Genomic DNA, 19,606 nt, shown 5'->3' with positions numbered 1-19,606 from the left:
AATTACTCCTTTTACGCACTGTCCAAATTTCAGGACGCTTGCACTAACGGCACTGAAGTTATAAAAGAGACAAACAAACTCTTCGTTTTACTATTATAGATAACTTAAAATAATTTCTGATGTTTTTTTGCATAAGCACTTAACTGTCGTAAAATCAACAGAAGAAAAAAGAAAACTTCCTTTGGAAAAAAAGTCGAAAAAATAAGTTATTACAGCTGTATTTACAAAATACAAAATATTCTACTTAATTAAACAGATAAGTGATCACATTTCACTCTTTAATTCTTGACATTGTAAAAGGAAATTCTTTTAAAATGGACTATTATTGTTTTAGCATTATGTTAAAAATAGATTTAAATTTTGTGCGAGTTACAAAGTATTGCTGCACAAACTTTAATAATCACCCCCCCCCCCGAAAAAAAAAGCGTCTTGAAAGATCGCATTAGTTCAAAAACAAGATTTGGAAATTAGAATCTTTTCTAAGAATGTTTCAAGTCCTCATTTCCGAGAAATATGCTGTACAATTTTATTTTTAGAATAATTCTTCGGTTGTCTTTGTTTTTATACTTTTGATAGTGAGACAGCTTGTAACTTGATAAGAATTTAATATCTAACATTGAATTCTAAAAGTAGAGCTTTTTTCAATGTACATTAAAAGTTGAGAAAATCGAGGCTTAAACTTCATTTATGACTTTATCTTCTCTTTTTTTCCAAAAGGTTTCATCATATGTTATTAAACATAGAAAGATGAGCAATTCCCATGGTTAAATGTAAAGATTGGTAAAATTTTTGCATTAGGATACTGCGTTTAAAAATTATCGCAATTGATTATTCCAGGCAAGCGAAGTATTAAATACTTCTTGAAAGGTACTGCTTGACTTTACGCTTGCTCGGATGCATATTTATCGGTTCCAAGGTTGATTTATAAAGGTCATTGATCTACCGATAAATACGACAAAATACAAGCTGGATGTGGTTTCAAATTATATCTTTTTAATCGTTATTGTAATCGTAATCGTGACCTCATTCTCCCTAATCTGTGGAATTTTAGATATGGCTACAATTTCATTGCCATGATCAAAGACGAAGCGAAGATGCCTTAACACTAATTGAATAACAGATAGTCGCCGTTTTATCATTGCTATGTTATTAATTTGTATTTTTAAATTAAATTTAATTTCATATTTTTACTCAGTTATAGTAATGCAGACAATTACTGGATTGTGAAAAAAATTTCAAACGAATTTAATGTGTTGTGGAAATATCTCTTATTTCTTTTAATTCAATTTAGTACTCCTCTTAATATAACGTTGAGTTAAATCCATTTTAGTTTTTCATCTAGTACTTATAATTGCAAATATTTTGGGTCCATGCAAACGTACGTACTCTCTGTTTTTTACTTTTATGTTTTATTTTCAAATTTACTTTTTTCCTGATAAGTTTATTTTATGCAAAAAAGATTTTCATCTGGGCTATCGTTTTGTAAATGGCTTTTTTCCTGCAATGCGGACCTTAATTTCTCAAATTCATGATAAAGATTCTCCTATGTTCTTCAATAAATATATTTAAAAAAATGCGGAAATCGTCTTTTTTGAATGTTACTAAATCTAAATATAATAAATAAGCTCCATAAACTGGAAAAATTACTATCCAATGAGATATTTTCCTCTTCGCTGGCTTTTTACATGGCCGACAAACACGACGAACAAGAACAAGTTTTTGAAGTTTTTCGTATCTTTCTAAACTTGCTCCCGGTTTCTTGCCTTTTACATTTTATTTTATACAAAAAGATTTTCATCAGGAAAATATATTTTTGTAATCCAGACCTTATTTTCGCAAATTCATTATGAAGGTTCTTCCACTATGCTCTTCAAGACACAGAAGAAAAAAAATGCGGAAATTGTCTTTTCTGGATGTTACTAAATCTAAGTATAATAAATAAGCTCAATAAACTAGAGAAATCTTTACCTAATGAGGTATTTTCCACTTAACTGATTTTTGTACATGGCCGACAAAGTCTTTCAAAGTCACTAGTAATTATTCATCAACAGAGTGCGAACAACTGGGGAATAAATATAAGTTGGATTGGAAAAATCGACGTAGCCAGAAAAAATATAACGCCGATTATCGGCATCGGTAAATTTCATTAATGACCCGTAACAAGGCATTTTCTCCATCCACCCCTGCTTTATAAGTTTTCTATCACACTAGCTATTGTTTTAAAAACTTTAAGCGACAACATAGAGAAGGTAGAACTTTTATTTTTGGCTATCCATCAAATATTTGAGTGTGCATCAACCCTATGGGGTGACGATGAGTGAAAGATTTTTTTATTTTTTATTTTTTTTTCGTTTTAAAAATCACAATGTAAAAATAGAAAGTAACCATGACCGTGGAAGATGAATGCCTTCCTGTGACGTCACACTCATACTCTCAATTATAAGCCTTTCTGCATCTTAAGGAAAGATGGGATGTAGATCCCAAAACGTATTATCGCTTCGAACGTTGCATTAAGTTTGAATTTATGGGGAATTAAATAAGCAAAGCGAAACATTCCGCATTCGCCTAGTTTACAGTCCGTTTTATGACGCTAACTGGATTGGAATTTCAATGACTTCTCATTGTTTATGTCTTTTATCTAAGGGCATTGAGACTAATTGGTTTAGGAAAATATCTTTTTTTTTTTCAATATATTATCAATGAAACAAATTGTACGAAATAAGTTTTAATTTTGTCAAATAATGTATTTGATTTCGAAATTTAATAACAGTTTACATGGAATTTACAAAAGGCAAAAGTAAATAAAAAGTCCAATTTTTTTTTCTAGGGCCGAAGCCACCTTTTATGTATTTAAAGTACGATGAAGAGTAGTACAATAAAGTACTCTAAAAATGTAGGGTTAATTACAATCTTTTGCATTAAGGTTTTGCCAATTTTGTTTAAATTAAGTTCAATTTCTGATTTATTTCTGTTTATCTTGAGATGCAAAGTCTTAAAGTCTTAATAGCGTTCAAAATTCTATGTACTCTCTTGTGCTTTTTATTGAGAGCAGAAATAAACTGTAGATAGACAGTGCACAAAATAAAAAATAGACCACCCTGGATAACTTTTGATCTGTTTATGGTATTTTCACATTCTACAACTCTATCTTAATGATTCGGGAGGGTGATCTCCAATATGCAAATTAATTAATTCAGTCGATATTTTAAGTTACAAAATCAGACACAAAAACCTACTTCTCTGCATAAACATTTCTCTTTTTCGACAGATTCGGACTTCAGACTCCCAAAATATAGGGGGTAGCCGGGTAGGTCGGGCTACATATCTTCTTCGAATGTACTGTTTTAATTAATAATTTCGCTTTATTGCTTACTTCCTATTATTCATGTTACTATGCATCGTCATATAACCACACCGGTTTTAAGTAAATAAGGAGAGNTTGAGATGCAAAGTCTTAAAGTCTTAATAGCGTTCAAAATTCTATGTACTCTCTTGTGCTTTTTATTGAGAGCAGAAATAAACTGTAGATAGACAGTGCACAAAATAAAAAATAGACCACCCTGGATAACTTTTGATCTGTTTATGGTATTTTCACATTCTACAACTCTATCTTAATGATTCGGGAGGGTGATCTCCAATATGCAAATTAATTAATTCAGTCGATATTTTAAGTTACAAAATCAGACACAAAAACCTACTTCTCTACATAAACATTTCTCTTTTTCGACAGATTCGGATTTCAGACTCCAAAAATTTAGGGGGTAGCCGCAATCTGGGAAATATGGATTGGAAATAAGGGTATTATGGGTAGTGAAATTCTTTTTCCGGGCCTGGGTCATAAACGGGAAATAAAAATCTGGCCGGGTAGGTCGGGCTACATCTCTACTTCGAATGTACTGTTCTAATTAATAATTTCGCTTTATTGTTTACTTCCTACTATTCATGTTACTATGCATCGTCATATAGCCACACCGGTTTTAAATAAATAAGGAGAGTTACTGATGTGATATTTTTTTATTATATTACACCAGGGAAAAAAATATTCCTTCTCAAACTTTTTGTGCCAAAATGATCATTTTTATGTTTTGATTATTGAAATAATTATTGCAAGCAATAGGAGGGGTGTGGGGATATTCCTCGCGCAAATGCGCGCTGGCATAAAGAACTCCCTGTTGTCACCGCGACGCAGATACGTACATCCTGCGTAATCTCTTCTGATATCTTTCCAAAAAACAAAAATAAAAAAGATAATAAAATTAATGCTTCTCTCTTCATACGTAGAGTGAAAATAAAATAAAAACTTCTATTAAAAACTTTCACTATTTCAATTTCCTCTTTGGAGTTGTTTTAATGTAGCCAGAGAGTAGTTATCCTTGACTGTAACAATGGCGACGATTCTAAACGCTTGAATGCCATTTGGCCTCATCAAGCTTTTATTAAAGTGGGGGGTGCCAAGTGGTGAGGTTGGGACATTTTTAATGATAGATATCTCACAGTGGGTCCTACAATATCTAGCATAAATCGGCATTGGTGTTCAAACAATCCTGTATGCGCACCTGGACAAGCACCATGGTTTAATCTGTCGTTTGGCTACCATGACCATTCATACATACAATGAGTCGCTTGATGCAGACCATTAATCTAGTTGAGATGTTCTCTCTTTTTTTTAATTCTTATTGAGAATGTCATAAATAGACATTTTTATGATCTTGCTGAATTGTTACGGCATATTGCAATCATAACAATAAGTGAAGTGCATGCTATGCCAGATACAGGGCTGATAAATCTAGTGGCAGTGACTTTTAAAAAATTGAGGTTACTCTTACAGATCAGTTGAAGGTTGAAAAAATGCTTGATTTACTGGTACATGTTTTTAGTTAATTTTTATAGTTTATTATTATAATTAATAGCAATATTCTATGGATTTTATAATTTTTTAAAAAATAAAGTATGGTTATAATTTTTTAAAATATAGTTCTTATTCTGCTCATTGCACTTTTCGCAGCTATAAAACAATGTTCGAAGCAATATTTTTCGTTTTTGGAGGAACTTGCAACAAGAACTGATTTATATTGTTTTCTTTAATTTTTTTAATGAAAATAAAAATGATAGTTATCTTCCAATCATAATAATTATTACATTATTGTGGCAATAAAAAGTGAGGTTATACGTTCTGAAACATCAAATCTCTATACATGTTTCGAATACATTCTAAAAGAGATATATGCTGGCCGAATTTTGTTTCGATTTATAAAACTGAATATGTAAGTTATGTAATGAACAATGGTGCATCTTGATTTATTTTACTGCATTTAAAGTATTTTTTTACATTGCTTTTGAAGAGACGACTATGTATATCTTAATTTGTTAATAAAAAATTAATTGACTTACATTTTGTGCATCTTGATCCGAATTAAATGAAGAAAATTTTACAGTACGATCATTATTAAACAAAGGTGGTTTTGATACTATTGGCATATCTGAAAATGTTTATGTAAGTTATAAAAGCAGTTGCCTATAAATTATTTATCATTTTTTCATAATATTCCATATATGTATTAATTGCGTGTTACTCAAATGTTAAATGTTTAAGTAATGGTATGCCTTTAAATTATTATTGCATTTATTTATAACAAATGTTAAATTGGTGAATAAGTTACTTTTACATTATTATGAGATATATTTACTTTAATAATAAATTTTATGTGAAACTGTATTCAGATAACACTTGCATTTTAACAATACAAAATAACTATTTAAAATTCTAAAACTAAACAAAATATTAATTTTCTTTTCTCATTATTAGTAAATGATCTCTTTGACTTAAAATATTAAACAAATTTTTTATTCATTTTCGGGTAATTTCATTCAACTTTATAGCTAGACTAGACTAAATATTTAAGAACAAGGACTAAAAATTTAACTGTCGAACATAAAACCTAATTTCAGTTTATTAATATTGATAGAACGATAAAAAAATCTTCCTTTCTTTAAAAAAATATTTTAAAAATAAAGTTGTCTTTTATTGGTCAATGCATTTGGATTTACCTGAATAAACTTTAAAGTTTGGGTTCCGCTGAAAGAAGTTGGATTATTTAGGGTTTCGTAGCCGGAAAAAAATGGGAACCGCTGCTCTGTCACACATGATAGTCTGCAAGATAAGCAATTTTTTGAAAGGAAAATAATGACCGCTTTCTTTATTCTCAACAAAATGCTTTTCAAATATATTAGCTAATATTATTTGATATGGAGGAATCATTAATATTCAGCTTCTGAAGAAGTTATTCTATATGAGAAAGGTAAAAATATTTTATTACCTAACATCAATATTGTTCCACCTTTTGTCAAACATTCCTAGTTCCTAAAACCACCTTTGCAATTAGTTTTAACTCGCTGGAAATTTTCGCAACTTGAAACACACACAAATAGTGACATATCCTACTTTTAGCCACCCCTCTCAACCCCGCTGTCCATGAAGAGTTCGCCACATGCCTTTTCGAACATAATCAAAACATTCGATTCCGTAACTCCCCTTCCCCCTCTTCTCAAGAGGTGAAAATTCCTGGATTTTTATAAAAGTATATTTTGCTGACGAAATACTGATAATAACTCCTTTCGCGGGACGAAATTCCTGCAAGGGGTTGATTGATAACGATTCCTCCGGCCGCGGAAGAAAAGAGTTCTCATCTTAATTTTCGTTTACACTCTTAAAGCAAAGCATTCGCAAAATCTAACTGAACTGCAATTATTTCCGCTTGGCGCCCCTTTTGCTTTAAAAGATTCTTGCATCCCCCCCCCTTTTCACTTCTTTTCTGCAGATCACCCCCTATACTTCTTTCATTCTCGGTTTATACTCGATGGTTTCCTATGATAAATGATGTCATTTGCGTCTTATCCGAAGGATCTGATTTGGTTTATCTATTCGATCCCCCACCCTGCCCCGAAGATGGGCCAAGAAAAGGTTGTGGGGGCGGAAATTAGCGGAAAAGGGAGGTGCGGCGTAAAAGTAATGTTTGGATATATATATGCTCAGAGGAATATGCATATTAAGAAGAGAAAATGTATGGGGGGCTGCTGGGGGTAGTCGAGACAAAAATGGAATAAGCGGACAAGTACAACCGAAGGAATGAGTGGAGAAGGGAAAAAAAATCGAACGATTTGTCGCGCTATTCATCTTTAGTTGCATTTCGTGATCAATACGCACTCGCATTGCCAGATTCTCAAAGTAGATAATGAGTAGCGACATAATTGCGTTAGTCGCTCTGAAATGTGCAATTAATTACCGCTCCTGTCGGGCACATTGTTAGATTTCTTCCCCTAAAATGCACGAAAAGGAAAAGTTCATTATTCAGGCAAACCCCACAATCAAGTAATCAACCATCAATTGCAGAACTTGGATGGGCAATGAGTCTGAGAGACCAGGTTTTCGGGGGTAAAAACCGCTTTTTATAATAGTTTTAGGTCGTTAATGCCCGGGCGAGGCGTCGTTAATTTTCCCCGAAACTATGCGGCTCTAAAATATATTTTCCCAAAAATATCGTCAGTCATCGAGGCTGACGTTTGCTGTGCATGAAAATTTTCCGATTTCGGAATGAAATTTTTCCAGTTTTGAAAAGTGAAGGGGGGGATAGAGAACAAACTTGTTTTGACACCCAAAATATGCGATGGGGGGTGATGAGGCAAAGAACGTCGTTTTCTTAACTGCAGATTTCGCTGTCACCGAACGGACGAAATATAGCCTTTAATAGTCACTCAAAGTGCAGATAAAGAATGGATTCCGTTAATTACGCCAATCCCCTTTCTCTACCCCTCGGAAAAGCAATTGTCGGAGGGAAAAATACAAAACCCGAAATTGCGTGTCAAACTTTTCGACCCGTTGACAGCCAAATTAAACATACACATATACGTACTCAACCCTATTTTGTTCTCTTTGGGCTTTGCACCAAAATTCAATCATGAGATTTCGGATATTTGTACTTGTCGGAACGAGAGGAAAATATCCGCCCATAAAAATAGTGTATAAAAAAAAAACAATAGAGCCAGTAGCCTTGTGTATAGATCGGACTTAATTCATTTGTCTAAAGTTGATAAATGATTCTAAAAGTCACATTTATCGAGATTCGCTTATTTTTTTTTTTTTTAAATCTTGATATTTTGTGGTTGTAAATTGTGGCCAAGAATTCGCTAAATAAAAAGCTTGATGACATGGGAGAAATGCGGTTCATGAGCTTGATACAATGGAGAGCATGATAACTTACTAATGTATAAACTCTGCATTAATTATTTAAAATAAATTAGGTTTTGACTAATAATTAGACAAAAATTATTGAATATCGGCATATAATTTCAGCGAATTTGATTTTTTATGTATTACTTAATTTTCCATTGTTTCTATAAAATGCATTAATGAAAACTAATACTTTTTCTATTCAAGATGAAAACTAATTAACATAATATCCTTTAATTTAATTTCAATAAATTTTTCTTTACAGAAAATCTTTAAAAATGTGTCTTCTAAGCCCAAAAATGTAAACCACCTTTATTTTTATCTTAGCACTATCTTTATTTAATTAGCAGTTTAAAAAAATGTAAATGATACAAATCACGAACTTGATTACATACATCGAAAGACAATATTTGGAAAGAAGAGAATTCATCCAAGAAAATTTAAATCAGTGCTTCTGCAATTTATCTCATATTTAAGTATTCAGTAGAGCCGTTTTGGTACAGGGGTTAAGGCAGAGTTGTATCGGGATGGAAAAATGGAGTTCAATCCCCGGTAGCGCCTGGTACATCAATGTAGATAGACTCATGAAGACATGATTTTCATTAAAATGCTCAATGTCCTCTTTCAAAATTTTGATCTTTCAGACTCCATCAATTTGTAATGAAGAGATTCGTATAGAATAACAGTTCTTTAGGAATTTTCATACTTCAAAGTTGCATGTTTAACTAAATTTTACCACATATTTATATTGTTTTATTGTTTAATTAACTTTTTACAGACATGGATTATTTCTAATATGGGTTTTTTCAATAAATAATTATCATGGATAAATGATCGATATCGGTCACCGACTCATTCGGTTTTAGGAAAAAGTAGCTACTTATTCACTTGAGTCTACCGACCACTGGCTAGCTACTAACGGAAAATTTAAATTTACTGGTTTGTTGAAAACTTCTAGAGGGATGTTAGGATTGTTTAAAGAATTTGCACAACTTGAAGAAAAAGAGCAGGGCGCTCCTCTTCCAATGAGGTGACTCCGGTTCGATCCAAGTCATAGCTGATCAATAAGAATTCCGCTCTGGTTCGCACCGATCACAGTTCTGATATAAAATATCCTCAGTTGTAAGCAGATCATGGGTTAGAGTCCCCTTGCCATTAGGCTAACTATGGGGGGGGTTTTGTGGTTTTCCTCTCCGTGTAGTTCCATTAAAAAGTCCTTAATGAAGGCAAATTTACCCCAATATTTGATCCAAAAGTTTCCTCGTCTTCTGGACTAGGTCCAAAATTACAAAGCTACAGAATTGAACATTGGTAGTCGCAAACTCAGAATTAAGTCGGCTGCTCAACGCTGGCCATAAAACAATGATAATAATTAAAAAGAAGGACAAAACTTGGCGATGGAAATTATTTGTAGTACTTTAAACTCTAGTTTAAACAAATTGTAAATTTAGTCTTTGATTCAAGCTTTCGTACAAATATCAACATTATAGTGCTTTAGAAAGGATCGGAATTTTATAGAGAGATCTCTATAAAACTGATACAACTATCATTGGATATCGTGCGTCACAAATATAACTATCATGGTTCATATGGTTCTCTAACGACTGAAAAATTGTAATAAAGAAGTTTTTCATTTACTTTCACTATAAAATTAGAAAAAAAAATTGGAACGCGATACTTTGTAACTATTATTAGACATATTTATTGAAAAAAAACTTTAGGTATATTTATTTACATAGAAATATTAAATGGTGTTGTAAATATGAATTAATCAACATACATTTTGGCTTCCTAATGTTGAGTTTTTTTAGGACTATATTTGCCATGACTATACATTAAATGTTATTTTTATTAGTAAATGTAAGAGTAAATTCATACGAGTACAATCTGTTGTGCAAAAGTAATTGGCAGCCTTTTTTTATTTTGTTATACGTAGACTTAATTAAATTATTCATTAAGCATTTTTGTTGTTTAAAAAGTCAGATTGGTATTTTAATTTCACTGCCGCATATCCAAAATAAGTGCTAAAATTCGTTGTCTTTCCTTTCACAACAAGGAGTTTTTGAAAACCTTACTATCGCCATTAAAGCACAAGGAACTTACTTTCATTAAAAATTCTGTCCGCCATTTTAATGCAGGCTCTAATTCAAGCAGACCACGCATTCAATTTTTTTTAATGGATGAATCACGCACTTATTAAGCGATCGATAAGGATAACCCTTTACTTCCCTGATCTACCCTTCCTCTCCGTAATATTCCCCCCAACAGCCTCTTCCCCTCTTTTATATCATCCAATTCTTCCAACTTCAAACCCCCCTCTTTTCCCTACGACGAAATATAATAATAAACGGCGACAATCAAATTGCCTTTGCACCTTACATTAATGACGTCACCCATGTAGGTGTAGTTGGATTTAAATGGTGGGGTGGTTTGGATCTTTATAGAAAAATGTAAAACAACCTCTTGTTGGTGATGAAAAATTTTATTCTTAAAATCAAAAAATATTTTTTTATTTATTTTTATTTAGGATATTCATTCATACATACTTTTTGAGATTTTGTATAAAAGTCATTCCTAGTTTCCTTAGAAGCTTGTATGCACTAAATATTGATTCACTTATTTATTTATTTTATTTCATTTTTTATAGTAAAATTTAATTTAAAATCAATAAAAAAGTTTCAAATACAAACGGCCGTTTCATGCTAAGCATCAATAGCGTCATTCACTCCGTGATCATTTATACAAGTTTTATCTGTGATATTGTATTTCATAATGTATGTAAGAGCAAATTTCAGTTAAAGAAAGAATTACTAGTTCATTTTGCAAGAAAAAAAAATTTATTTTTTTAAATCAACGTTTTGAGATATAATTATTTAGAAATCAAAATTTTGTACACTGTGATTGAAAGTACTGAAATATCTAATTACTTTTACTAATACTTTTATGTATATACTTTTGAAAAATTTCAGGAAATATACTTTTGAAAAATTTCTTTTTCAAAACAAACAATTACTGTGCTTTCAAATAAAAAAGTTAAAATATATTTTATTCATTTAAAATTTAAGTTACTTTGTTACAATTGTTTTGGAAATTTTATGTTTGGACAAATGGTATGTTATATTCTACTTAAGAGTTCATACAAATATCTTTCAATATATCGGTTGAATCATAGTGTACTTCGAATGTAGACATGCAAATCAAATTTCTATCTAAAGCTATTGATAAGCGTGAACATTGCATTAATAACTATCAACCTTTTAATTATGTATAAGGTGTGGATGTTAAATTTCTATCTAAGCCTATTGATAAACGTGAACTTAACTTCAATAACTATCAATTCTTAGCAATCCAAAAGCTTCCCAAAATTGATTGAATTGAAATGAAAGTTATTGTAATGAGAGTTCCAAAAAAATTATTGCTTTTTTTAAATCCTTATCAGACTTTATTTTTCAATACGAAATGGGAAAAATGTCTATACATATTTCGTATTTTTTCCATCAGCATTATTTATAAATCTTGATTTGCACTTGTTCATTCAGCATGAGTTTGACAATTCTTTTTATATTGTATTTACTAATAAATTTTTCTGTATCGTCCTAGAAAATTTTAACTCATAACCTTTATGAAATTTTTAAGGGACAGTTCAATTTAATTTAACGGTGTTATGCTCTCTTTCTGCGAAATTTTGAAAAACTTGCTATATGAAGCATCATTGATAAGCATTACACGCGAAAGTTAGAATGACTATTAAAATTTTTGAACTTTAGGCTTACTACGACTGCTATTATCCTTCCACTGTACTATAATTGAATACTTAAAGTATTTGTGCCTAAATTAGATATTTTTTAAAGTGTTTATTTTATGAATATAGACTAAAATTGGAACTTGATCCTGAAAAACTGGATCAAACTTACAACAGTTATAAAAATAGATATTATGCAGAGAATAAAAAAAGAAAGAAAGAAAGCGTTGTCAGTGACGACAGAGCTTTAGCAAAATAGTCTTTTAACCAGACAAAATGTAACTCTGCTTCATATGGTCCTAAAAATTTGAATGCGAAGAAACTTTTTTTTTTCTAATGACCACCTGGCTAATGACCTTTCGTCATACAGGCCTCTAAAAGGCAGATTTGTGGATCTCTCTTTCAAGGGCACCATATTAGGTGAGCCAACGTTGCTCCCACATTAAGGACAGATAGCACAGATAATGAAAGAACATGTAATTTCCTGGATTCGAACCCAGAACCTTTCTTATGCAAAGTCACTTCCATGACCCCTACACAGGCCAATCGACATGCGATGAAATTGAAGAATATAAATTTACCTTTAAAATTTCTCTGATAAAATGCTTGCGTTACAAAAAAAAAAAATTTACAAAAATTTTATATGATTTGTCATTTGAAAAACGACTAAAGACAATGATTTTATTATTTGACAAAATGAAAATTGTAATTAACCTTTTTATTTATTCTATAACAAAAAAAAATTACAATTAAAAAAAACGCTGTTTTGTGGAAAAGTTAGGTATGTCCTTAATGACAAATACATTGCGCAAAGAAAGCCTCTTTAATGCGATCGGTAAAGATACTACAACACAAATACCAAAGTTATTTCTTCTTTTTAAAGGTAAAAACAACTGCAATTTAATTAGCGTTTCTGTTCAGTTGGCAGGCATAGTGGTGCTTTTATGCAGAGAAGAAGGCATCTCAATTACGAAGACAGTTTTTTTTTTTTCAAAAACGACGTTTTCTACTCGTCTCTCGGGAACTTGTCTAGGAGTGGAAATTTTGCATTTCTTCCTATCCAGGACAATGCTAATTAATTTATTGGGTAAGCGAACAGCTGAGCAATTAGTATTAATTCTGTTGTAATGAAGAATCTTGGGCGGAATTTTTTTTTTAATCTTAAAGGTCCCAATAAAGATTTCTTCAAATTCGATGAGCGAGTAATGCTATTTTAGGAAGTAGTGGAGATCTATCTTAATAGCTTATGAATGGAATTAATGGCAATACGCAACAATATTTTTAACTTTATAAACATTTTGTTTTCAAGTTAAGATAAACTTGAGGTTATTGAAACTTTTCTTAAGTCGTTTGGATCAAAACAAAACCAACTTTTTGATTTTATTTACTTTTTTTAATCTCTCCCTACAAAGAGAAAAAAAAATATTTTATTTTTATCTTACCTGAGTGATTTTGATCAAACAACTCTTTTTCTTGAAACAGACTTCAAAAAATCCTAGTTAAAACGAACCCGGATACTTAATTGTTATTTATATATAAAAAAAAAATTTAAAAAAATTAAATAAAATTATTGAGTTAATTTTTTTAGTTTAAAAGAAACTGCTTTAGTTTTTAAAAAAAATTAGTTTAAAAGAAAGTCTTTTGAATTATTTAGTTATATTATTTGATTTTTTTAAATTTTAATATTTAATTATTTATTAAGATAGATAGAAACAGTCTAATGTTATTTTCTTTTCCAAAATAAAGTGTTTCAGAAAGTTTCATGAATAATTATTAATTTATGGCTTAATTAAAGTTTATTTTACTTTCTGTTTCCAAAATGAGCACCAACTTTATCCACAAATCTTTTGCAATAATTTTCAGCGTTTCCAAAGTGTTCGATTTGAATCTTTATGGTTGCAATTCGGAAGGGATAGTTGGACGATATCAAATATTTAAGCCATCCAAATTTCTTAATAATACTAACAAATTAATCAGTAACAGCCAGTAATTGAACTATAATTTGATATGTGATGCTAGTTTTCTTTGCTTTTAATTACAACAAGACCTATTGCTGCAGGTTCTCGCTGGTGTATCGCGACAGTCGCAGCAAAACAGTGATGACAGATTATTCAGTCCGGATGACGCTTCACACAAGAAGGTGAGGACCTTTTTTTTTAGCATCAAAAATCAATGACCCATGCTTCAACAAATTTTTTACAATTATGAATACAATAAGATACTTGTAGGTATCTTATGTGTGGGTATCTCAATCCTGATTGGTTGTTGAAACGTGGTTGGTTGGTTTTAATACCACTTGCCACACGGGCAAGCCTGCTTGTTGAAACCGAGCAAATTTAAGGCAGAGTATGTGTTTCTTGTTTTTCTGTGGCGCCATCTATGGCCAAGAATACGACTTATGCCACACCAAACGTCACAGACGTTTTATAGGGTGGACCCATTCATACATCCACAGATCGTAATTTTGACCTGAATCAAAGAACGATCGATCTCCAATCCAGTACCCCCAGAGGTATTAAACAGAGGCATTTGTTAACGTTAGCAACTATTCATTTCATTCCATTTCCAGTAAGCCAAGCCCGTATAGTATCAACTCTTAATTGACACATTTCATATTCTTTCACAAAGATTCTTTTGCAGAGATTTCAATTATTTCACTACATATTTCTTAACACTAAAGCGTGAAACCATGTAGAACAAAAACAAACGAATTATGCATCGAAGTTGCCAGGTACACAAAACAAAACGGCTGAAATAAAATACTTTAAAAAAAGTAATAAATCTTAGTTAAGTAAAAGAAGCAGACGAGAAAGAATTATATTACATCTAATTTGATGGTTGATACTGCGCTGTATTTAATTAATTTCACGTTAATTAACATTCTAACTTATGAGGAGAAATTTATCCATTTTGCTAATAAACGATCAGCTGGTGCTGTCGTCATAGGTGATATTTGTGGGTATCTGGGATCTTCTTCGTAAAATGCAAGTACCCAATTTAATAGTTTTCTAATTTAAAAATAAGACAAATAATTTTAATTAGAAAAAGTTAACTAATCTGATGAAAAATGTGTGATTTATGTTTTAGAATTTATGCAAATTTTCGATAAGTATATAAGGAGCATTGATTTAAATTCTTGAAGTCTTCAAATTCGACAAAATGAGACCAAAATTGTCTGCAGTGTCAGTTTCTAAACTAGCTACCTTAGTTAATTTTTAAAAAATATATTGTTTATTTTTCCACTTAACTTATTTTGCGATGTCTTCTTGTTCTCACATATTGAAATATAAAATTGTTTGATGTTTAAAAAATGTTTTTTGTTTATTTATTTAGTACTCTTATTATTTTTCCTTATTTGAATATTGATTTAAAATTAAAAATTATGTAACTTTTCATGAATAGTATTTTCTGGAGAATAAAATGTTTTGTTTACTTTTATTTTTTTAATAGGAAACTGATTTGATTTTATTGTTTATAATACTTATTTTGATCGAAATAAATTGATAAGAATAATAAAGGTAAAGATCATATAAATTTGAAGTACAAAATAATTATACGACACATATTAATATTTTATTAAAAAAAAAAACCTTGAAAATTTCACACACTGAATTATTTTGTTGTAAAAAAAATCTGAAATGATAGAATACTTTAAAAAAAGTTAATCAGATAATATTTTACTTTAATTCGAGAGATTTAGTTTTTAGAATACGATCTTAAATGCTAAAATCTACTTTATCTCTTTCCGAAGCGAGGATAGGTTAGAGGCGTTGGTGGTGTTCTCATTTTTTAAAATAAAAAAAAATACATAGCCATAACATCTTTGGGTGGTTATTAATCTATCTCTGCTAACATGTCAGAAAAGTTTTGCAAAGCTTTCCCCGTCGTTATGCAATCCATAACATCGTACAAATCCTCCTTGAAAAATACTCTAGGAAAGGGGATATCACTTAATTGCCGATATTCTACCCTGTTTTTCCTATCTCGAAAAATGAATTTAGTTCGTCTTGTCGAAAGTTGGACTAAGGAGGCTTTTTATCTTTAAATAGCTGTTAGGATTAGGTAGCTCTCGGCATCTCAGCTATGGCTTTCTTTCTTTTTTTATTTATTTATCCTTCTCGACTTCTTTAATGCTAGCTCTAATATTTTTTCACCCTTTTTTTATGTAAAGGTCTTTAATTTTCTACTCCCCCTCAAGAGTTTATTATTACTTTTTTTTTCTTCTTCTTTCAACTTTAGTCTCGCGTTTAAATTGACGACAACTTCAATCCGAGTCCTGACTTAAAGCTTAAGTACTTTTTGGTTTGTTGTGTGTGTTATTATCATTTCTTTTTCTTTCTTTTTTTCTTTTCTTCCCCATAGTGTATGCTCATTTTTGTTCCTTGAATATATTTCAATTTAGATTTAAGTGACTATTTATATAGATTTTTTTTTTTTATCTCATGCCTTGGTGTTTTTGCTTTTTCCTTTAGCCTGAAAGAGACATTATCATATTTGCTTTGTTTGCTCAAAAACCACCCATTCATATTCCTTGCATCGGGGGTTAGTTTTACTCCTATTTTTCATAATTCTTGTTCTCTTTTTGTGAGAGCTGAAATTTTTTTGTTCTTATTCAAGGCTTAAGTTAATGTTCCATTTTCGTGACGATTGTAAACATTTTGCCATTTGGGACAAGTGATAAATAAACGTGGGGTGTAAGTTTTTCTTATTTTTTTTTTCGGCTTAGTTCTTAGTTTCGGCTTTAGTGTTCTTTATTCAAAGTGCTCTCTCTAGGAAATTAATAATCTTTTTACGTTAAATGATTTGGCTTTGAAAAATCACAGGTCAACTAATTTCTAACTGATTGCTTAAAAATTAGTTACTGACACATAATGAGTGTTCAAAATATATACTAATATTGTTTCTGTATCTTTAAATGTGTATTTATGAACTTCTGATCCAAATTTTTAGCCGTCAGTGCACAAATATTATGGTTTCTCGGATTTTCTTAAAATTTTTGTTACTGGTATTTGATTTTAAATTTTTATTAGCAATTTTGAAATATTCGGAATCAATCATAAGCTCGGTGACAAAATGACGATTTCTTAATATTTTTTCGAAAGTTAAAAATAGTGGTTTACTTCTCTACTATTCTTTACATTAAGATTTCCAGCATAAGGTACAAAAGCTTTGTTTTATTTTATTATTTTTTCGACTAAGGAAGTTCGAAGTAAGCACGTATCCCACATGAAGTCTTAGCGCCTTCGTTGGCAAGTTAATTTTCCTGTAAAACTTTTCTTCCTTGTAGGTACCAAGTTCTGTCGAAAAGAAACTTGTAGGGGTAATTACAGCAGCTATAGTTGCTTTTTATCGTTAATGTTTTGGAAGTTAATCATCATTTATTACAATTTGTCAAAGCAGTTTTTAATAAATTAAGAGTTACTGTTAAACGAAAATTAATAATTTTTTTTTATTATTGTAAAGTATTTTACTTTTATATTCGGATTTTATTTTTATAACTATATTATTATTGGATATATATAATCGGATATTAATTTACTTGGTATAATACAGTTATCTTTCATCATTAAAACCGATTAAATTTTCGTAGTTACCAACTAATGTATCGCCTCAAATTTTCATTTTCGGCTGCCTCCAAATAGTATGCAGGCACATAACGGGGAGGATAGAGATGGAAATTGATTATTTTGGATTTTTATTATTATTATTATACTGATTATTTGGATGATTATTTCTATAAGTGTTGAGGGGGTCCAAAATAATAAATAGAATTAACTTCTCTACAGGATTTAATAACGTGAAAAACTTCTTGAAAGCAAAATCTTTCTTTGAACTAGAAATAATGAAATTCCATGTCAGTTGCTTTATTTAGCCAACCTCGAACCAGTTCGACCAATTATTTTTTTAAATTTCTAAATTATTATTATTATTATTTTGGAAGTCTTGAGTCTATATTTATGTTAAATCTTGAGTTAATAGTCATTAGTGATTTCGATGATAAAAAGTAAAAACTTTTTATTTGTTTTTAAGCTATAAAATTAATTTCGAAACTAGATTTTTGTTTAATTAAATATTATGCTAATAATTTGGAAACAAAAGACAATCATATAAATACTAAAAATATTAGTTTTTTCAATTAAAAAAATAAGCCCGAGATTTTTTCACGGCAAAAACAGTATGATAAAATTGTCAAGAGCTTTTATCCCACAGACTAGTCTAATGAAAACTGGAACATATAAATAAAATATAATTTTTAAAAGAAATCATGTATCTAAGAAGATTTTCTAATATCTGATTCTTCCTGTGAAATTTTTTAAAAAAATATCAATAGTTTTGAATTAAACGACCAAAATATGAATGCTTTTTCTTTTTGAAAACTGAATTAATTAGTATTTAAAGGTTGAATACAGTACGGATTAAATTTGTATAAAACAAAAAGGGCTGTTTTGTGAGCATAAAATAATTTTTATAACTTCGATGTCTCGAAGAATTTCTTCAACGGTGACTGATGGATCTGCTAATGCCACGACCTCTTCTTTAACTATTTAAAAGTAAATGTATCCCTAATTAATGCAATTCTTTCCACCAACTCGTTGTTGGAATTGTCCTTAATCGATTTAATTCCCGGGACGAATTTTTTCTTTCCTTCTATCTATCTCATTGCGAGTTTACCACAATGATGCGGCAATTCATAGGCTAGCGTTTCCATTTTCTATGTTCTGAAAGAGAAAAGTTGAGGTCTGCAATTAAAGGGAAAATTTTTCGAAAAGTAATGAAAGAGTAAAATAAAATAAAGAAAAAAGTATTATAATGACGAAATCAAAATTCGAGGCGTTAATTATAAATCTCCGTAAATTACACCACCCTTTGTTTCCTTCCCCGTTCGGGAGAACAATAGGGTTAACGCCCAAAATCACGTGGTCCCTTCGAATACCCCTCATGACGTCACGAATGTGTTTAAATCAATAATATCCACATTTGGGTAGATGTTTATAGGGTGTGACGATACACAATGATATAAACAAACTAATCTTTTAATGAGCGAAATTAAGGTAATTCTTTAAAAAGAGAATAAACTTCAATTTAGATTTTACTTTTTAAATAAAGGATTTTTCTTTGTAGCTAGATTTAAAATTTGAAATATGTTCCCTTTCTATTAACAATAAAAAGAAAATTATTCAACTTAATTGCTAAGTTATATGCATCTAAGTTAGAAATAAACGCATGAATCGATGAATGTATATTATAAATTCATTTTAAAATATATCACATTCAACATAAAATTTATTGTTTCTGTAGCGTTAGATGAACGCCAATACCAATTTTTATATATCAAATAATAGTCTTATGCTATATATATTGCATGCGTCGAAAAAAGTTCTTGAATACAAAATTCAAGGTTAGAGAAAATTTAACCCCTGCATTTATTAAAATAAACAGAAAGTTTAAACTCAGAAACATAATTATAATCTGATAAAAAAGAAAAATTAAAATGTTAAATTAAGTGAAGATTGCTGTGATATACTTGTGAATTGCTAGTAAATTAATTTAAAAATAACAAAATAACTAATATTTTTTTTCCTTGGTGTTTCCAAGAGGGAAAAGTAACTGCTTTTAAATGTAAAGTATAAATAAAA

General features: G+C 30.3%; 1 protein-coding gene across 3 annotated transcripts in view; it reads left to right on the top strand.

Moving 5' to 3' along the window:
- Positions 1 to 19,606, top strand: part of LOC107452032 (AT-rich interactive domain-containing protein 3C) — a 172,154-nt gene that overhangs the window by 11,789 nt on the left and 140,759 nt on the right. For 2 of the 3 annotated variants that reach the window (XM_071183473.1, XM_043039632.2), the window contains exon 2: positions 14,029 to 14,109. The exons of the other annotated variant lie outside the window; for it this stretch is intronic. In XM_071183473.1, the coding sequence (XP_071039574.1) occupies positions 14,029 to 14,109 (81 nt within the window). The remainder of the gene's footprint in view (positions 1 to 14,028; positions 14,110 to 19,606) is intronic. 3 annotated transcript variants of the gene reach the window in all.

This window comes from Parasteatoda tepidariorum, chromosome 7, assembly GCF_043381705.1.
Source record: "Parasteatoda tepidariorum isolate YZ-2023 chromosome 7, CAS_Ptep_4.0, whole genome shotgun sequence".
NCBI lineage: Eukaryota > Metazoa > Arthropoda > Arachnida > Araneae > Theridiidae > Parasteatoda > Parasteatoda tepidariorum.
Note: the sequence above shows the minus strand (reverse complement) of the source record. Positions and strands in the feature narration are given on the sequence as shown.